This window comes from Seriola lalandi, unplaced genomic scaffold (assembly GCF_002814215.2).
Source record: "Seriola lalandi dorsalis isolate HSWRI2012SDOR001 ecotype SW California unplaced genomic scaffold, Sedor1 jcf7180002054501, whole genome shotgun sequence".
Taxonomy (NCBI): Eukaryota; Metazoa; Chordata; class Actinopteri; order Carangiformes; family Carangidae; genus Seriola; species Seriola lalandi.
This window is the reverse complement of record NW_019525054.1, coordinates 305,526-326,386: the sequence shown is the minus strand read 5'-3', so window position 1 is coordinate 326,386 and position 20,861 is coordinate 305,526. Positions and strand designations below refer to the sequence as shown.

The 20,861-nt window shown below is 40.6% G+C and overlaps 3 protein-coding genes across 3 annotated transcripts; 2 read left to right on the top strand and 1 right to left on the bottom strand.

The window, feature by feature from the left end:
* The first annotated feature begins 45 nt into the window (after window positions 1–45).
* LOC111659931 (alpha-1,3-mannosyl-glycoprotein 4-beta-N-acetylglucosaminyltransferase C-like) lies at window positions 46–7,574 on the top strand. Its single transcript, XM_023413022.2, has 5 exons — window positions 46–366; window positions 2,515–2,613; window positions 2,781–2,931; window positions 5,014–5,268; window positions 5,374–7,574. The coding sequence occupies exons 2-5, from the start codon at window positions 2,518–2,520 to the stop codon at window positions 6,276–6,278; spliced, it is 1,407 nt and encodes a 468-aa protein (XP_023268790.2). The 5' UTR covers window positions 46–366; window positions 2,515–2,517; the 3' UTR covers window positions 6,279–7,574.
* On the bottom strand, window positions 7,575–10,988 carry cfap126 (cilia and flagella associated protein 126). Its single transcript, XM_023413024.2, has 5 exons — window positions 10,027–10,988; window positions 9,857–9,919; window positions 9,438–9,512; window positions 9,136–9,336; window positions 7,575–8,088 (listed from the first exon to the last, which is right to left on the bottom strand). Exons 1-5 carry the CDS (start codon window positions 10,078–10,080, stop codon window positions 7,723–7,725), a joined length of 759 nt encoding a protein of 252 aa, XP_023268792.1. The 5' UTR covers window positions 10,081–10,988; the 3' UTR covers window positions 7,575–7,722.
* Window positions 10,989–11,051: 63 nt separating this feature from the next.
* On the top strand, window positions 11,052–18,525 carry ccnq (cyclin Q). Its single transcript, XM_023413030.2, has 5 exons — window positions 11,052–11,397; window positions 12,491–12,674; window positions 13,125–13,257; window positions 13,656–13,874; window positions 16,888–18,525. Exons 1-5 carry the CDS (start codon window positions 11,253–11,255, stop codon window positions 16,975–16,977), a joined length of 771 nt encoding a protein of 256 aa, XP_023268798.1. The 5' UTR covers window positions 11,052–11,252; the 3' UTR covers window positions 16,978–18,525.
* The last annotated feature ends 2,336 nt before the right edge of the window (window positions 18,526–20,861 follow it).

Below are 20,861 nucleotides of genomic sequence, written 5' to 3'. Positions count from 1 at the left end.
GAGTTCGTGTGTGTTTTAAAAATGAGTCAGTTTGGCTTTCTACACTGTGAATGCAATGACTCGTTTGGCTGGAGATCACCCAACAGTGACGACACACCTGGTTCATATAAAAACCACGGCCACCTACGGACTCGCACTCACGCCCTTACAAGCGTGCATCGTCGGTCGAAGAACCGGGGGAGTTGGCAGTTAGGGGATGTGGTAGCTCCTCTCGTATGCTGCACTGTCACGGGGAGAGTGTCTCTTTTTTTCCTCATAGACGTCCTCTTTAATTTTTCCGTGCCTTATAAGTACAAAATAAAGGAGTGTACCCCGCTGTATGTGACTGTCAGCCGCCGTGCCTCTGAGGCGAACCGGCGGAGGGAGGTGAGTGGGCTGAACATGAGTTTCATTTTTTATCTGTATCACAACAGCTACTTTTCTGTACTGACTTTATTAGCCGATGTTTGTTAACATAACTTTGCTTTTTCTGTCTTGATACTTATTTTTGATGAAAAGCATACGTAGTGTATCAGTAACGGTTAATTTTGAAATTGAAAATTAAGCTACCATGTACTTCTGGCTAACAAGGCTGTATCTGCTGTTGCCGTTAAAAGCAGTTAATTAACGGTTACGAGTTAGCAGTTATTAAACTATCGGGAACCAAGCTCAACAAACCCACTAACTTTACTGTCAGTACGACTCTATAATCCTTATGTTATTTTACTTGCATTTTTATATATCTTGATAACTTTATGGGACCTTATCTTCCACGACAGTAGCTATATTGAAACATCGTTATCTGTAACGTTACTGTGGAGCAGCTTCATGTGGTAGATAAGAAAGAAAATAAATAAAAAAATATTTCGCCTTGGTCCAGCCCTTCACTACAGAGACACACCTGTCCTGTCAATCAAATCTCCACAGTTCCATTTAACTAAATATCCACGTTGTTATGCGCGGTAAACTTTTCATTTGTGAGTTTTAAGTAGAGGAGAATAGACTAAGGTGTGTGTGTGTGTTTATATATATATATATATATATATATATATGTATATGTGTGTGTGTGTGTGTGTGTGTGTGTTTGTGTGTGTATGAGGAGGCCTGATCTATAAATAGAGCCGGCAATGGAGGCTCAGTTTACTTGATGACAAAACAAAGGCAGTGTACTTTGAAAAAGTTATCAAGCCTGTACAGCAGGTGAGGATTTTCTCTCATCGTAGGCTAACACGATTGCTGGAATATAATGAAATCAGTACTTGTCAGTGCACGTTGACAAAGTGCACCGTCTTACTTAAATATTGATGTGAAGGTGACTCTCCATTAACTTTATTTGTTAAGTGTTCACAGGTACTTCGCCCTGTCTCGTTCACTCTAAGCTCACCACCTGTTGTTAGAAAAACAGAGTTCATGATAACAATGAAGAGACACCAGCTAACGCAGTCTGCACTCCATAATGGCAACAGTATTATTTTATATTCAGTTTGATTTGATCGCAGTAATTTTGCAGTTACCTAATTCTGTGTTGAAATCCGTAATCTAATTATGTGCAATTAAGTTTAGCTTTAAGCCTGTAAACCTTAAAAAAAAAAAAAATTAATTATAATAGGGCCGAACAATTACTCAAAATATTATCTAAATCTTTTTTCAGTTTTTTTATTTTTTTCATTTATTTTCTTTTTTTGTGTGTGTTTTTTTGATAAAGGTAAAATGTGTCACAACATGCCATGAATGAAGCATTGTGGTGCTACAGATGCTCTGGTGTACAAATCCTATTTTCCAGACATAAAGGATTAGGCTTTTTTGGGTACATGACCCAACAACAATCACATCATCATCATCATCATCAAGTCAGATCCTTCTTCAGCCCTACTAATTTCTCAGTGACAAAATTGTCCGTTTAAATTGGTAATATAATTATGTGCAGCAGCTGTCTGAATGAGCTGGTGTGGTAAAAGGCCACCATTGGATAGATACCACTGGATCAGGAGAACTTCGGGAAATGATAAAGACATGATTCATTTACTACCAGTCTCAGCAGGTTAAAAGTAATTTTCCATTTCTACAGAATCTGATCGATGTTCTTGACTATTAATTTTGATCAAATGATGACATCCAGCAGAATAATTTCAGGATACAATGTTGAGGGACTTGGTGGCTCAGAATGTCACAGAGGTTAATTCAACAGCACAATAGTGAAATGTCCTTTACTAAACTTTACTTTCATCTTTATTCGACATATGTCAAGTATGAGCTTGTAAATGTGTGTATTACTATTATCCTAAGCAACACAGAAAGCAGCTTGTTTAATTAGTTCCCTCAACACACACAGTCAGTCTTACCTGTCACTGTCTGAGCCCTCTAAAACATTCATTAACTATTTGCTGAATTATTTACTAATTGCTGACTAAGTTACATACCAGTATAATGGATGTGTGTGTGTGTGTGTGTGTGTGTGTGTGTGTGTGTGTGTGTGTGTGTGTGTGTTTTTTGTGTGTGTATGTGTGTGTGTGCATGTGGCTGGGTTTCTGATAGGAGATGCGACGTTATTCAAGGAAGAAGAATGTTGTTTTGGCAGTGCTCCTTCTTGTTACGGGATTGTACTTCATTAGCCAGTCAGACTTGCTCATCGCTGTAAGTATGCACCGACTCATTACATGCTTGCAGAAAACAAAGTGTATACCCCACTTCAAACAAACCCGAAAGTGCAGTTTTTCAAGAAGGCCTTGAAGGCAAAGCAATATTCAGAACAAAACATTTTCATGCACATGCACTATAGTAAATATGTGTTTGTTTTGTAGGGTCTGACAAGGTCACATGAACAGATTCCGAATGACTTATATTGGCAAGCAGAGAGGCTGGTCAGTAAGGAGTCCTGGGTTGAACAGGGAAATTACCTGCCTCTCAATGTGTCCTATCAGCTGCTTGCTGGAGCACCATCGACTGAACAGAGTAAGTGACAACCGATAGCAAGGTGAAAACTGAATTAATGTGATGATTATTTTTGTGCAAAAGTTATTTCCAAGCTGTTGTCTTGTCACAGGATCACAGTGGTTACACAGGAAAATATGGAACATAATGTCTGTGCACCACCCTTAAAATTTGCATATTTGTACATGAGAGCAGTATGGCTGTGCACATAGCAGAGTAATATACATTTTATTATTGTTATTTTTCTGTGAATAAACGCTACAACTCAAGACCCAAGCCTCTCCCCAGTGCTTCTCAACTACGGTCTGGGTGATGAGCTAAGCGTTAACAACACTGTCAGTTCAAAGGAAAAATCTTAATACATCAGCCATTAAGGTGAGAGGTAGCGATGCAAGATGCAGGAGAGAGACTTTCAGCTCAGCAAAGACACGCAGTACAAAATCATAAGATGGTACAGGTCCTGAATTTAAGACGGATTAGCTACTGTTACTGTCATGAAGAAGATGTGGTGTGATGGTGAGAAGTGGGTGGGTGTGTATGTGTGTAGAATGAGGGAGTTTTTGGGGAAGTGAGAACATTTTGGCCAGTTCTCACAGAGGGCCGTTTGAGAGTTGAGACTTGGTTTTCAGGTTAGAATCTACATTGATCCTTGTTCTTTGTCCTGGTTTTAGGTATTCCATCCTGCTTGTCAATCCGCATATATGAGCATGTGACAAGAGGATATGTGACTCTGTAGTCTGACTCCATAACTTGACTATCATGGAGCACCTGATGGCATTTTCAGATAGGTTAAAACGTACCTGACCATTCACTTATTGATGTTTCCCACTCTCAAGCTTCTGAGCAGGAAATGACAATAAACCCACAACTTTTCTAAGACTGCTGCTCTGTTGCTGAGGATGACCTCTGACCTCACTGTGGAGTGGGACATAAAAAGAGGGGATTTCAAATGGCAAGACAAAAACAAAAAATCAAATCTTAGTTTAGTGGTGATAACCATGCTATGTAATTTTCTTAACTTCATCCGGGGGACTAGTCAGTTTTGTAAATTGCATTTTTATGCCTCCGCACCAGCGACAGCTGGCGAATCTGTCTGTCCCATTCTCTTGGACGCAGTATCTCAGTAACCCCTCTCTGGGAATTTCTTCAAATTTGGCACAAATGTCCACTTGGACTCCAGGGTGAACTGATTAGATTTTGGTGGTCAAAGGTCAAGGTCACAGTGACCCCACAGAACAACGTTTTGGCTTCCTTCATGCAATATCTCAAGACCACCCTGAGGGAATTTCATTACATCTGGCATTCACTTGGACTCAATGATGAACTGATTAGAATTTGGTGGACCTCACAAAACACATTTTCGGCCATAACTCACAAATTCACACTAATTGTGATACAATTTAACTCAAATGTGTCTGTAAGGATAAAGTGAAATGACATTTTATATCCAAATGGTCAAAGGTTGACTTCACTGTGACATAATGTTCTGCCAAAATACCTCTGGCTATTATTCAGTGCTGTAACTCAGGAAAGGGACTTTGTGACCATATTTCCTGCAATTTGGCTGGTTGGAGGTGGGATAAAACCAAGAGGTGCTCATTCTAGTTGTCCATGTTAACTGAACTGACTGAGCGCCCCTGTAGCTCAGGGATTAAAGAGCCATCCGTGGATCATAACATGTTTTTTAACTAGTTGTTAGCTGGTGATCTTACAGACAGTAAGCTTTGTTTGTATGCTTTGTTGCTTGCTGAGATGAGGCACTTGAGGAATTTTGTTGGTTTGTTGTTTGGTGGGTTGATCAGCATGCTAGCAGTGATGGCAACATGCTACTTGTTTGTTGGTAGTGGTTGTTGTTGTTGTTATGTTAGATGTTTTTATTTCAAGGAATGTAAACAGCCATTCAGCCTAATAGAGGAACAGGAGCTAGATGTCACAGATTTGTAAGTTCATCCATCCCAAACAACTAAGAGCATAATTAGTGCTGCACAACAAATGCCTAGAGTTGGTATTGTTTAAACCTTATGACGGTACAGATGTAGATTGGTGGTTATAAAAGATGCATTTTTTTCTCACTCTTCACGTTTCTGTCCGGACATGTTTCAGAGTATTTATCTGTTGGATTATCATCGATAAAGAGGAAGAAGGGCAGCTATCTAATTCCCACCTTGCAGTCCCTCTTCTCCCAGTCATCACCTGAGGAACGCTCCTCCATGGTGGTGGTAGTGCTGCTAGCAGATTTCGATGTCAGCTGGAGAGTCACTACAGTGAAGGAGATCAAAACTGCCTTTGCCTCAGAGCTGGAACAAGGCCAGCTGGTGGTCCTCCATGTTCTTCAGGATTTGTACCCTCCTCTTACAGGTGCAGTGCATGGGTGATCCTACTAGTGTACAAATATATTCACATCATGTCATGACTGTTTGTTGATACTGTGATACTGATGATGTCTTTATGATACTCCTGCAGGTCTAAAGAGGAACTATAATGATGCTCCAGAAAGGGTATCATTTCGCTCCAAACAGAACTTGGATTACTCTTTCCTAATCCACTACTGTGCCAGTCTTGGCCAGTACTACCTCCAGCTAGAGGATGACGTCTCCTCTGCCAAAAACTTTCTTACTTCCATCAAGAGGCATGTTGAGGAGCAAGAGACGAAGAAGACCACCTGGGCAATGCTGGAATTTTCAGCCCTTGGCTATATTGGGAAACTCTACAGGTCAGCCCACCTTCCTCTCCTGGCCCGCTTCCTCTTCATCTTCTACCAGGAAATGCCCTGTGACTGGTTGATGTCTCACTTTCGAGAGCTGCTGACTCAGAAAACACCAATCCTCTTTAAACCCTCGCTGTTCCAGCACATGGGCACTTTCTCCTCATTCCAAGGGACATACAACAAGCTAAAGGACAAGGACTTTGAGGAGGGATTCTACACCAATCCTGCAGCTGAAGTTTACTCTGATATGTCCACCTACCAGAAACACTTCCCCAAACTGGCATGGGATGCTGGGGAGGGATTCTTCTGGGGACGCTCCCCAGAGAAGGGAAATTACCTGACAGTGGTGTTCACCGACCCCACAGTGGTGAAGGGGATATTTATAGAAACGGGGTCAGGGGGTAAAGACCTCCTGGAGTCAGCTCAGGTGGAGACAGGCCACGATGTAGTTACCCTCAAGAGAGGGGAGAAGAGTTGTAAAGAGTTCCAGTCAGTGGGGACGTTGGAGAATGGGAGGTTTGAAATGCAGGAGATGGACACAAAGTATAGCTCTGCCTCTTCCTGTCTCAGGATACAAGTCACAGGTGGGCAGAAGGATTGGCTGATCATTAAGAAAATCAGGATTACAACAAAACTGAGTACACCTCCACGCCAAGCATAGGTGTGAATTTTTCTTCCTGCCAGATTAATAATTTGTTTATCTGCCACACATATGCAGACTGATCATTTGACTTTTGTGCCTTGTTAAACAGTTTCACTGATGAAACAATTCAGTGCTTAATGAAACTGTAAAGCTACTGTAAGTATGAAGAAAATATTTGACCAAGCTCTGTGATCTGTCTCTTCATAATGGAGATATGCAATGATATGTTATTATCTGCAATAAAAAACAGTAGTTCCATGTGTTTATGCATTTAAGTAAATACATGATTCAGATTGACAGACGCACACTAGAGGTGGCCTTTGTGTTGTCCATTGTTTCTAAATGCTGAGGTGTGAAGGAGGGAATAACTCACTGAAATTCATGTGGTTTTATAATGGTGAGTCATGGGAACAGGGACATTTTGTGTTGCAGGCGAGTGTGCTGTGCGTGTTTGTCATGGCTGACAGGGTTAGGCTGTAACACAATGTCCCTTATCAGAACACACAAAGTTTACCTAGAATTTGAGAGTACACCTAATCAAACTACTGACTGACACAAATACGCGCTTTCCACAGAGGACAAAACAATAATTTAATCTTTGTGATGTTTAACGTCATTGCAACTCATATTGTTGCTCTGGTCAGCTCACAGAACAATACGACAACTGATAAAATACAAACCACAGCAGAGGTAGAACCCACAGAGAAAGAGGAGGGAGGAACTGGTTGTATATAGGCATTGTCAAAGTGGTTTTGGGGCGTGGGGGACTTTTACAGTAACATTATGAGTAATCAGTGGTTGGCTAAATTAAGTATTTTATTTTGGTCGTATTTGCTACCAAAAAGTGCCAGCTAGCATAGCATTAGCACCAGCAAATAGCAGTTAAACAACAGCCAAGTAGGTTTAACAATGCCTCTTTTATGCTTTGTTAGCTGTACTATTAGATATTTTCACTTTATATATGTGATATTTAAGTATAATATGATAAATATTCCAAGGTACAATTAATCATTTTGTTAGTTAATATTATGTAAATTTAAATTGTGCTGTCATTTACTTTTTGGAAATGTTTGAGTTTAATTTTGAAAATGAATTTTATTTTGATTGATTTTGAAAAATGAATGTTGTGAACCAAATTATGTTGAAAATTAAAGGGTCTAGTTTCTGGTCGTTAATTATTGTAACATTATTTCAATATATCAAAATCAACTAAATTTCTATTCTTGGCTTTTGGTTCAGTGTCAGTAGCACAGTGAGCCTGACAATGTTGATTCAATCTTTATTTACTATCTGCATTAAAAATATTTTAAGGCATCTTTTCCCCTCATGACCATATATTGAATTTTTATGATTCACGTTTTCAAAATAATTTTAATCAGCCATGCTAAAGTAAGTCAAAACTAGTACAGTTAAAATGCATTTACTTTTGATGGCATTGTTTTCATCCACTACAGAAATGAGTTCACTGGTCTTCCTGTGCGTTTCTGTGTCTCTGCATGGAGGATGATGCTGCTGCTTTCTCTGACACACTGCTCACTGGTCTCCCTTTGCCGGTTTCAGGGCTGCTGCTGTTTCCCCCTGCAGCAGCTTGGCTCAAAGCTGGTTTCTCTTCAGCCGCAGAGCATTGGCCCGATGGTCTGTCTTCCCCAGTAGCCTGAGTAGCTTGTTTGTCCTCAGCAGACTGAGTGACGGATCCAACCACAGCTGCCTGCAAGTCCTGGTTTTGGCTGGCAGTTCCCTCACCTCCAGTGACGGGGCTGTTCTGAGATGCTGGTCGGGCCACAGCTGTGGATGGGGCAGCACAGTCCTGATGTATGTCCCCACTGGTCTGAAAGATGTGGGAACAGAGATTGGGCAGAATTTGATGATGAGATGATTGAGCATACTAGTTTGATCACTTTAACTTATTTAAACCAAATTACCTTTTAAAAATGATATACATTTGTGAGACTGATTTAGACCTTAAGTTTGTTAATTCTATAGTCTCCAATTTTGTCTTCAGTATAGTAGCATTAGTTTAATATATAACCAGCATGATACAGTAACTTAAATAGAAAGCAGTAGCACTGTGGAGAGGCAGATATGCACCACAGATACTCTGCATACTATTTCATGCAGAGCAATCAGAGAGAGCTTTTATTCTAAGTAATCTCCTGAGGCAACACAGAGAACTTAGCTAATTTATCTACCTCAACTTCAGATCATATATTTAGGTGGTCCATCTCATCTCATCCATTAGAACAAAGCTCCACATTATGGCGGACTGGGTTTCAGCTCAGGTGACCCAAGCTCTGAGAGGCCTGCCATCTTAAGGCACCACTGACTTTTTGTTTTTTCAAAATCCAGCCTGTAAACCTCTTTGTTCAGGAAAGCATTGTCCTGACCTGTGTCAGGAATTGCTTAACATCTTGCCTCTCCCTTGCCCACAGCTACTCTGTTGGATAACATTTGTTTGATTTCTCTTTTTCTCTCTCTAAAAAATTCAAATGACATTTTTATAAATATATTACTTTTAATATTAGTTGCTGATGTAAGTAACCAGAGCAATTTGTTTAATCTCTGCTGTAACATGCTGTATTTGTTCTGAAGCTAGTAACCTTACTCTGTCTTTGAGTAGAGATTATTGGAGTATTTGCTCTGTGGGGTGTTGATCACTGCCAAGGTTTACCTTAAAACTGGAAAAACTTGAAAGGAAAAACTAGGTCTGCCTGATCATTACACAGTACAGTTACTATAATGACTTCAAAAACAATACAGATACAGTAGGGACTTTTTAAATAGATCTTATGAAAAGATGAACCAAGGCCAAAAAAGGTTGGAGGAGTTCATGGAGAAACATTCTGAACATGTTTCTGTCAGCAGACTGTAGCCTAACCTGCTTGCCAACATCCTGCAGCCTTTCTGAGTTTTTTCTGCAGCTGTGTGGCTGAGATAATCCAGTGCACTGTGGGTCAACGCCCCAGGACTTCAGCCTGTTGAGACCCTCCACTGAGCGCCCTGTAGGGTTGATGCGGTGGACTGGGATACGAGCCGGTAGATCCCAGGTCCCCTTAAAGTCTGGCCATGCACTGCCACTCTGTATCATCAGAGACACAAGAGGGAGTGAAGTCATAGATTTACAAGGACAGAAAGACCATTTTTAATAAAGAGAGAAGGTGAAGTTTCATATGCTCTCACCTTAACCACTCCTGGGAGCAGATGTCCTCTATCGTTGGCAATGAATGTGGTGTGACCCTCCTGTGCATTGGGTCTCTGCATGCACACACATACACACATGGAGCAATACACACACACACACACACACACACACACACACACACACACACACACACACAGTGAGTTTAACTCATGTCACTTGTCAAATTGTCAGATGACAATGCTATTATGGAAGCCTGTAACCTTAACCTGCTATACCTACACTGCACAATACTCAAATGCAATAAGCGAAACAGCACCGTCTATTACATTACACTTACATGTAATGAAAATGCAGGGTAAGGGGGTAAAGGTCTAGGCCTCCATACTGCTCTTGAAACTACCAAGCAATGTGAAATACAAATGTAATACAACATGACAGGACTGGATGCTGTCTCTACCTCTTTGAAGCGCTTAGTCTCACACCAGTTCTGTAGCCTCTGCGACCTGAAGGCGCTGTCATACTGAGGATGGACAATAGAAACCAAGTTATGACATAATGTATGAGCAAAACATCAAAATATTGAATGATTCCCATTGTTATTAGTCAGGGAGCAGACATATATCGCACCTGATTTGCTGAGTAACTGGACGACATGTCTGCATCTACCTGCAGCCTCCGCATCTGTTTTTGTTGACTCGTTGCATAGCAACACAATCAAACTGACTGTCCTAGGCAGAAATGGCAACACAGAGTAACGACTCATGGGGAGTAGTACACACTGCACAGTGGGAATAACAGTTAAATAGACCTGAAGACTGATGAATTAATTTGTTGACTTTGTTTGTAGATAATGTTCAAATTGCAAGTTGAATGTGTCTTTTTATCAATCTTGTGTCTTGCTGCTGTCCTCCAAGACTTGTACTTTGGAAGATGTAACCGGAAGTTTTTGGGGGGTAGATTAATTTGATAGGCACCGACTTTGCTGAGGAAAGTATATCGTGTTTAGATAACGAGTTTAAGATGACTTTCATTTTCTTACACGTTGCTTCCATTTAAACCGGCTTTTGCGTAACAGAACCTCAATGAGCCTCTGTTCTTGAAACGTATTCACGAAAGACATTTATTTTGAAGTCATTGACCGGATAACCAACTATTTTCTTTCCGGTTACGCACGTCCCTCACAGCTGTGGATGTAAGGGTTGCCAGGTGCGCAGGTTTTCCGTGGAATTGAGCTACTTTTGAAGTGCTGCCACGGGTTGATTTTTTTTGTCCGCAAGATTGGTAGACCTATTTTGCATCAAAATCACATGAATATCTATATCTATCTATGAATAACAAAATTCAAATGTAGCAATTTGTTTATACCGAAATCCTAGCAAACTGACTCAAAGTCAGCACGTTACACAGAAACACGCCACCTACAACTCTGCAAGTTACTGTTGAGAGATACTTGCTTTAATTGTTGGCACACTAAACATTTATGATGATACTTTGTAGGTACTACAATACAACTGGCAATGACGGTAATGCTCCTGGAATTTACAAGCCGTGTATGTGGTTTGGCAGAGGCATATCTTGAGTTCTGGTATTGAGCAGGTTTTGTCACAAATCTGGCAACCCTGATGGATACATGCTAGCAACAAAATGGACTGGCGGTAGTTAGGACGTCCAGAACATAACCATTCCTATATCTTTGTGTTGTGTTTGTTTTCAAAAGTATTTTGTACTTTGTAACCCAGTTAAACTCTCCTGCAGTCAGTCTTATCACTCAGTAGTTGCCTTCGTGGCGAGTATCGTAGCCAGTCTCTCTGTACTCGACAACGTTTGATTCTCCCGCTGATGGTCCATGAGCTATGGAGGGTTCATCCTCTCGTCTATCTACCCACGATGGACCCCTGTGGCAGGCGGGCAGGAGAGACTCCGGCGGGGATGCAGAGTCTGACTCTGCCCGGGACGTGAAAACACACTTCCGCGTCTGTCGCTTCATCATGGAAACAGGTAACTCACAGGAGGCTGTGCGTCAACAGTTCATCTCTTCAGGAGGAGACATGATGATCTTGGGTAGCCCATTTCTGCTAGGAAAAGGGATATAAAAATGAAAAGTTAACCATGATGAAAAAATAATAATAATCGTGGTTAAATTCTACGGTTTTTAAGTCAAAATTTAAGTCCAGAGTTTTACTTTTGACTTATGGCAAAGCTATGAGTAACTGTTTAGTACTAAGTTAAACTTTTGACTTTTTATATCAATCTTGACTTAACTGGTCAAATGGATCTAGTATCTTTTGACATATATTTGACTATTTAAGTGTATTTTTCTTTTTATTTATCATGTCTAATTTCTAAATCTTTTTTTTCATTTCCAAATGGGCTTCTAAAGTAGTGAAATATCTGGTGCGCTGCTAGAAATGTAGAAATAGTTTTCCTTTGAGTTGCATAAAGAAAATACAAATACAGTTACAAATACAAAATACAGTTTAATGTTTGATTACTTTTCTGAATCATTTACTTCTACTGTTATAGATTGTTGTTAATTTCACCACACATCTGATCCACCAAGTAAGGGTGCCACCTGGGATTTTGGGCTCGACTAAATGATATCACATTGGGCCCCATGACGGGACACATCAACCCTGAAAACTGTGTGCAGACATGCATGCAACACTCTGCACACAGTGGAATTCACTGTTTAATGAAAGACTGATTCCCTCCAAAAGAAATGTGCTAAAGTCTATTTCTTAAAGTGTAAATGTAATTTTAATGGTAAAATTCTTAGTTGGAAACATTAATGAATAATTTAAAAACAAATATAACTTAAATACACATTAACCTATTCAATTAGAATAAATTAACATTTTTATCTATAAAATGATATTAACACACAAAGATCAGCAGCAAAGTTTTGTACTTTGTACTACACACACCAAGTGATTCGAATGGTGACTGAAATGAATAATGAAGTGAAATCAAATGTAATTTCAGAGTGATTATCAGGCCATAGTCACACTTACTAAATAAATAGCTCCACAGTATATGAATATGTTGAGTGTACTCTTAATTAAAGCATTGACTAGTGCTCCCTCCGTCTCAGGGGTGAAGCTGGGTATGCGCTCGGTGCCTGTGGCCACAGCGTGTGTGTTATACCACCGTTTCTTTGAACGTGTCAGCCTGCGTGCGTATGAACCGTACTTGGTGGCCATGAGCTGTGTGTACCTAGCCGGCAAAGTGGAGGAGCAGCACATCAGGACCCGTGACATCATCAACGTAAGCCACAGGTAATGTGCTTCGTTAAGAGTGGGTACTACCTGCAGCACATACTGCTATAAGAAAACAAGTGCAGGTTTAGTGTCATATGAGCAAATGTGTTTTAAAGTAAGTAAATGCTTGATATAATTCTGCCAGAGTGTAGTGACTATGTTAGTTGATGTATTTGATACATAACACATGACAAGTAACATAACTTATCTGTCATCCAATGTGTCTATAATGGTTCATTTACCTCGTAATAAGTCAAAGTTAAATGCTGTTCACTTTAACTGAAGTGGTTCAGCATTATGAACAGAGAGTTTTACTGCAGGATATTTTGAAAAGAGCAAAACTTTTCATTTTTTTGCTCATCACTGTTTGTTTGTCGTGTTACGTCTTCTTAGAGCCGTCACCTCGAATGCTCTCCGCCTCCTCCTCCCTCACACTCTCTTGTCTCGCCTTCTGTTCCTCCCTCGCAGGTATTTCAACAGTGGCAGCGCCCCTCTAGAATGTGACAAGGAGTTCTGGGACCTGAGGGACAGCGTGGTGCAGTGTGAGCTCCTCATCCTCCGACAGGTCAACTTCCACGTCTCCTTTGAACACCCTCACAAGGTATGGTGTGTTTGTGCACATGTGCGTATCCCTGTCCCCCCTGTTTAGAGTTGAGCCTCCTTGTCTGCTTCTGTTACTGCTGATGTTGTCATGGTTGTCCCAGTGTGTTTGTGTACAGCCGCTGTAAAATCGATTGAAAAGGTTTTTTCAGATATTAGCTGAAAATTCTGTATCATGATCTTCTAGCTTTTCTAATTTCTTTGTTTTATTTGACCCTTGCATTCATTGATCCAGAAACTGTAAGTCTCTAGTGCAGGTGACTTTTACTCACCTGTGATTGGCTGATCGCCATTGTGCACATTATTAACTTTCTGCTTAAACTAAGACAAAGAGATCGAATCACTCAGATATAGACTGAATACAGTATTACAGCATTTTCTCTGTCTCTCTTTCTTCAGTATTTACTCCACTACCTGTTTTCTGTGAAGTCGCTGGTGAACCGCCACGCCTGGTCCCGAACCCCTGTGTCTGAGACTTCCTGGGCATTGCTTAGAGACTGTTACCATGGAGCCATGTGTATCCGCCACAAACCTCAACACATTGCCATTGCGACGCTGTACCTGGCTTTGAACAGCTACGGAGTGGAGCTTCCTGTCGGGGAGAGAGAGTGGTGGCAGGTGTGATTTTGTGTTCATATTTACAGACTGAAGAGTCAAAAATGTGTGAGTGCATGTCAACAATCAAGAAGAAGCAGCTGTGACTTTATTGATTGGACGATAAAACGTTATGTAAAGTTAAAAGTTTGGCAAATGCGTTAGCAAACAGACACAGGCTAATATTAGCATTTAGCTTGAATCATGTCTGTGGCTCCTGATAAACATAAAACATAAAATAATATTATTACAGCTTCCCTCTTTACATAACATTACATGATCTGCAACACTCATTACTCGCCAACGTACAGTCAGAACAAATAGAAACAAGCAGAAGCTAAAACAGAAAGCCATTTTTCACCACAAGGACTAGATACTATACTGTCAAAAAATGTAAATGATCAAAGCAATTTTATATTAATTTAAAGGTTCAGGAGTGTACACTGCACAGTAACTAGTTAACAGTACAAAGAGTAGAATAAGTGCCAGTTAATGTGTAGAGGCTGAAACTACAGTGGCCCTGAGAGCTCAACGCACTGCAACGCAAGAAAGCACAAGCAAATTAAGAAAACATCTTCATCAACACATGTGCTGCAAATACTTACAACACAATTGAAGTGACACTAAAAAGTGATGAAGCTGGCTGCGTTGCACTTGCGCACTTGTTCAATTCTTTTAACTTCAAAAGTCACAAACCACTGAACAAAAAGCATCCCATCACTTTTTAATGTCCCTTGGAAACACTTCCAGTGTCGTCTGTGCTTGCAGCGTGTATGTGTATCTGGTTGTGTTGTGAGTATTTGCAGCACATGTTTTGTCAAATTCATGAAGAATTTGTTTGTGTTGTGTCTATTTGTATGTGTTTTCTTAAGCTGCAGTGCATTTAGAGGCAGAGCTCTCAGGGCCGCCGTATGAAAAGCATTAAACCTGTGCAGTAAAGAGTAGGAAGTGACAGCAGTTAAAGTGTAGCACTGAAAGCAACTGAAATGTCAGTTGAATTGTAAACAATTGAAAGCAATTAAACATTCAGGGGAAGCTGAAGCACCACAGATAGTAACAGAGTGAGCTAAAAATAGTTGAATTGTTAAAATCTCAGTTGAAATAGTTGAACTGCTTTGAACTACAGGCCGCTGCCATCCACCTGATATAATTTCATCTTCCGGCTAAACAGAGACGCTAAACAGGTTATAGCCTCAAATAGAGGAAATGATGAGCAGTGTGTTTCTATAAGTGAATGTTAAAAAGTGTGCTGGTTGGCCAGTTGTTGCTTTCTTGCTTCTCTCATTCTCAAGGGAAGAGAAGTCCAGGCCACAACAACTGAGTAGCATCACTTACTCACTAACAACAGTTAGTGTTCAGGAGCATGGCTACAGCTCAGGCTGGTCCAACGAGAAGAAGAAGTTGCTGCTAAAAATGTTTTAAATTTACGTAAAAGCATCATCAGCTCAGTGTGACTCTCCACAAACTGTTTGTCTGCTGAATCAGTCCACAGCTTCGTATCCTTCCTTTCAAACAGTTAAATTATAAGTAAACTTTGTCAGTGCAGAAGTCGTGGCTCCCTCTGATTTACATTTTGAGCTTGTTTTCTCCGAAAGTTGCTTGAAAAATATTGTTGCCAGTTAGCTTTTTCTTTTCTTTTTTTTTGGTAGAATTTTTGAAACACTTGTGTGTTTTAAATCAGCTGCAGGCCCCATCTTTATTTCTTTAAAGGAACTCAATTCTTATTGAAACAAGATGTTGGGGTGGGACAGTGACCAGTCATTTTGAAGGAGGTCCAGAGGATCAGATGGCTTTGTGTAATGTGGCATGTGTTGCTCATATTGATGAACAAACAGATTTAACGCCTGACTCTGCTCTTCTGCTCAGCTCTACACAGATTGTTAGTGTCTCTGAGCTTATTGTGTTGCTTGTCGATCGGCAACTTTGCTGTTTTAATTCACTCTCACTGCTGTCGTCAGTGTGGTTTTCATCAGTTGCAGCAAGCAGCAGCAAAAACCTTTGAACCCGCTGTCCACAACCTGCTCAGCAGCAAACAGCAGAGAGAGTTAGAGAGCAGCTGCTAAGCATAGTGGAGCATTTAGCAGCTGAAGATCAGGGACTTTCCTCTGTAGCAGAGATAAACAGAGTGAATACTGGACTTAGATTCTCAAGGACTCCAAACTGTGTGTCAGCAACTGTGTGCTACCAAGTTAGCATGTCAACTTAAAAAGTGATGACAGAGAGAGACTAAATAAAACTATAACCTCCAGGTTCTGTTCCAGAAGTAAGAAAACATCATACAAATTTCCATTAACAACACTAATAGTTAGTTAGTTAGTTAGTTAGTTAGTTAGTTAGTTAGTTAGTTAGTTTATTGTCCCCAAGGGGAAATTCATTTCCACAGATCTGTACAGAGAAAGCCAACACGTGCACATTTCACATCATCACACAACAGTAAAACTTAACTCATCATCTCATATGTTGAGACAAAAAATCAGTTAATGCAGGTTTTAAAATTCTCAAAGGCCTTTTTCTTTTTGCCCATCTGATGCAGAGTGTGTCATTGTTGGAGTCACATTCAGTGCAATCTAAAGCATCTACATTATTCAAATTGGTCCATGGGGGAACTGTTACAGTCTGATGGACACAGACAGCAGTTGTAGCTTTGCACAGATGTTCCCTGGTTTTTAGGGTCATGCCAGCAGCAGCCAAAACCAAAGTGACATCCTTACCCAACCGTCCAGCTGCAGCCAGTCTTCAAAGCAGACGTGCCTCTTGTAAGCGTTAAAGATTAATTGAAGGGTGGTGGCAATTATAGTTTCCCATTGTCAACCAGTTTTATAAATGAGGTCTCTTTTGTTAGAGCTTTGATTTTATAAGTTACTACGTCCAAATGCAAATGGAAAAAAGTCTGGATTTGTTCTGGTTTTCTGCTTCTGTTCTCAGGGCAATAAAATCTAGGCCATTTGTAATGGTGTGTGGACCTTTGATGTCCGCTGTTTATTGAGGCCAGGTGTGTAGCTGAAGTCTGTGTGTGTGTGTGTCTGTGTGTGTGTAGGTGCTGTGTGAGGACGTGACCAAAGCAGACATCGATGCTGTGATTTCAGACCTTCTTCAGCTCTACGACATGGAGGCCAAGTGTATCTAAAGGACTCGCCTACAGACCTGCACTGAGGAGACACATGGGAGCTGATCTGTCTGTGTGTGTTTACTTGACTTTGTTTAATCGTAGCATGAATGTGCGTGTCTGTATGTGTGTTGTTCTCTGCATGTAATGGTTCAGGTGAGTTTGTGTATACGTGTGTGTGTGTGTGTGTGTGTGTGTGTGTGAGACTGTGTGTGAGACTGTGTGTGAGTGTGAGTGTGAGTGTGAGAGAGAGAGAGAGAGAGAGAGAGAGAGAGAGCGCTAGAGAGAGAGAGAGAGAGAGAGCGCTAGAGAGAGAGAGAGAGAGAGAGAGCTTGTTGTATTGCCCCAGTTAGTCTGTGAGCTGACAAAAACACACCTGCACTACCGACTCCTGCCACCATGGGGAGACATGTCTTGCTTCGTGCTCTCTGATCCCTCAGCCCTGCAGAATACTGATGTGCTGTGGACTAAATCATCAGTACCAGGCTTTTCAAAAACACCTCAGCACCAGCAACATCTTCACACTCCACACCTAACATGTTTTAACTACAAATGCCTCTTTATGGATTTGAGCTCAAGTTCATCATCCATTGTTATAAATAATTCACCAATAACTCCAACAAAGCACTGCAAATTCAGGGGAATAGTGACATCAGTTTGATATCTATTATTAAATGATATTTTCTTTACACATCTGTTCATACAGATAAAGCTAGACAATAATAAAAATGTAGTTGAGGTGAAGTTTTGAATGTCTGCGCATCCAGAGAACCTCACTGCATAAATCTACATGTTAACAAGGACAATTAGATTTTCTCTACTAATAATACATGTCCTCAATTTTTAAGATACACATTGTAACTCGTGTTGACATTGCATATTATTGTATAAAAGTAGCCATATTTAAAATATGAGTGGATTAATTGACTTAACCTCTTTATCATAAGTGATATATATCAAGCTGATTATAGTGGAATATTGCAGTGCTGCCGTTTCCATAGATCTTTTAGTTAAAGCACAGTTGGTAATTTTTGGCAGATTTGAAATATGTGGGGATGTGATTTGCTGTATGATTTAGGCGAATGTTTCTGCTGTTAAAATTACAGATAATGTGTCAGTGTGTGTTGTTCAAAATTCAAATCAAGAAGCTTTATTTGTCCTCATGGGGCAATTTAAAGTCCATTAGAAATAGACATTAAAACACACAAAAGACACACAACCACTGCAAGGCAAACTACACATGAAGAAAGACAAAAAGAAAAACAATGACACGAATAAAACATCAGTGCAAAAAACAAAACAAAAAAACAATAACACTGCAAAACAAAACCTGTAATATTATAATGATGATTGTGGTATTACAACTTGGCAGACCTAGTCCTGCCCTGTTGATATTCCATGTTTTTTTTGTATGTGTTACTTTCTGTGAGTCCATGAAGTGACTAAAACCAACAATGAATTGACAGTATTACAAGTATTGTCTGTGTATCAAAGGCAGTTGTATCGTATTCCTCTGAGCCATAGAGCGTTGTTTTCTAAAAACTATTAAAAATACATCAGTGAGCCTCACTGTTGCTCTGTGTGAAGTGTTCCTTCATCACCACGAACACACACACTGTAGTTTATTTTGACTCAGTGCTACACACACCGTCCTGCTGCCCCAATTACTCACTACAGCACCAAATGTGGATTAATCCGCCTCTGAAAATAGTCACTAATCTATGCACTATTTCCTCCTGTTTGACTTATGTTTGTTAAAAAAAAGGACAGAAGTAGAATTACTGCCTTGTGGTTGAGTAATGGTCAGAAGTGTTTTTGCAGACCATTATGATGTCACAGTGAAGTTGACCTTTGACCTTTTGGATATGTGTCATAACTTCGTCATTTTGTCCTATTAGACATCTTTTGTGAAAGTGTGTCAGAATTAGCATATGAATAAATGAGTTTGGCCAAAACTGTGTTGTGTGAGGTCACAGTGGCCTTGACCTTTGACTGCCAAATTTTAATCAGTTCATCCTTGAGTCCAAGTGAATGTTTGTGCCAAATCTAAAGAAATTCCCTCAAGTTGTTACTGAGAAAGTACATTCACAAGAATGTGATGGAGGGACAGACGGCCCGGACACGATGTGATAGTTCATGTCCTGAAATTTTCCTCACAAATGTGTTTAAACCCATGTTAGTGAGCACTTTTCCTTTGTCAAGATAATCTATCTTCCTGACAGGTGTGGCAAATCAAGATGCTGATTACAGCATCGTTGTCTTGGGCTGTTCAGTTTTATCACACAATTCCACAGCTGTTTTATTTTGATAAAAGCCATTTATTAGGCACTGAACAATGGGTCTCACATGATCAGGTTGTTGATTGTTGGCCCACTCCTGCTCAATGGCTCTCAAGTTGCTGAAGTGGATGATGCTGTTGTGCATGCAGATCCAGAGCTTTCCAAACACGCTCAGTGAACAGCTCTGGTGGACATTCAGCACGCCAAATGCACACAACCTCAAAATGTGCAACATCTGTGGAATTGTTTTGTGTGATAAAACCGCACGTTTTTGAGTGGCTTTTATCTAAACTCATGATAATGGGAGTAAAAAATAAAAGTGTTGTGTTTATATTTTTCTTCATTATACAATGGTTAAAAATACTGTTGGTTGTGCTCTTTTATTGAGATGTATTTACATTAAGAAAAACAGAGAACATCTTCAGCCTTATCCTTTCAGACTGAGCTTCACTTGTGGATAAACTCATAATTAGCCCGTCTGTGAATACACCAGTGTGAAACAGTGTGGCAGCCCAGGGCTGAAAGCCCAGGTAGCCCGGAGGTCGCCCCGGCTCAGTGACGTGATTGGCCTGAGTGGAGTGTTGGGGTGATGTGAGGACACATCATCCTGATTGTTTTGATTTTTTTATTTTAACAGTGAGCATGTTTTGGGGGAATGTAAAGAAACATAGTTGTGACAGCGGCAGCCGAATGAGTCGTGAAGACTCAGCCTTCGCTGCTGTTTATCATCAGAACACGTGTGACTTGTCACGTCTGTGAATACTGTCTTTACAGTACAAAGCTTCTCAGACCCGGTATTTTTTAGAAGAGGCGTGTTTTGGTTTATTTACTTCTATATTTTTTGCAATTATATTGTAAAATCAGGTCTGCCTGTCTAAAGTGTGTGTGTGTGTGTGTGTGTGTGTGTGTGTGTGTGTGTCCAGGATAAAGGAGTCACAGTCACATGATCAACGCTGACACATCTGAGTCTCTCTTTCTGTCTTTTCCTCTCTCCTTGTGCGTTCTGCCTCTCTTCACAGGACATGAGACATTGCGTGCATCCTAATAGCATCACATGTTGTACAATATTCTTCCTGACACATTCTCTCCCTTCTCATCTGTCACTCTCCTCCAATTCGTCCAACGTTTTTTTTCTTCCCTCCCTCTTGTAGCTGCTGGGGAAAAATCTGGCTGTCTCTTCATATGCTCCATCCCTGTCATCTTCTCTCTACCTTTTTTCTCTGCCCTCCATCCTCCCTGTCTCTCTCTCTCACCCTCTCCCTAATTCCTCATCCTCCTTCCACTTCTTTCCTCTCTCTCCTCCTCCTCCTCTGTGTCTCCCTTTCTCTCCTCCTTCCTCTGTCTCCCTAATGTTATATTAATAATGGAGAGGGTGCGTGTTCAGCCAGACTCCATGAATTAACCATCAGATGGGAAGGAGTACTGAGGGAAGGAGTTGGAGGAGTAGGGGAAAAAAGAGTGACATGGATGGATGAGAGGTGGAGGGATTAAGGAGAGGGGAATGTAAGGGGTAGAGGGAGGGATGAGGAGGAGAAAAAAGGAGGTAAAGGGGGAAAATGGCAAGTGAGAGAGGAGCTTATCTTTGTATCACACTTCAGCGCTCTCCAGCCTGTTGTGATCGCCTCT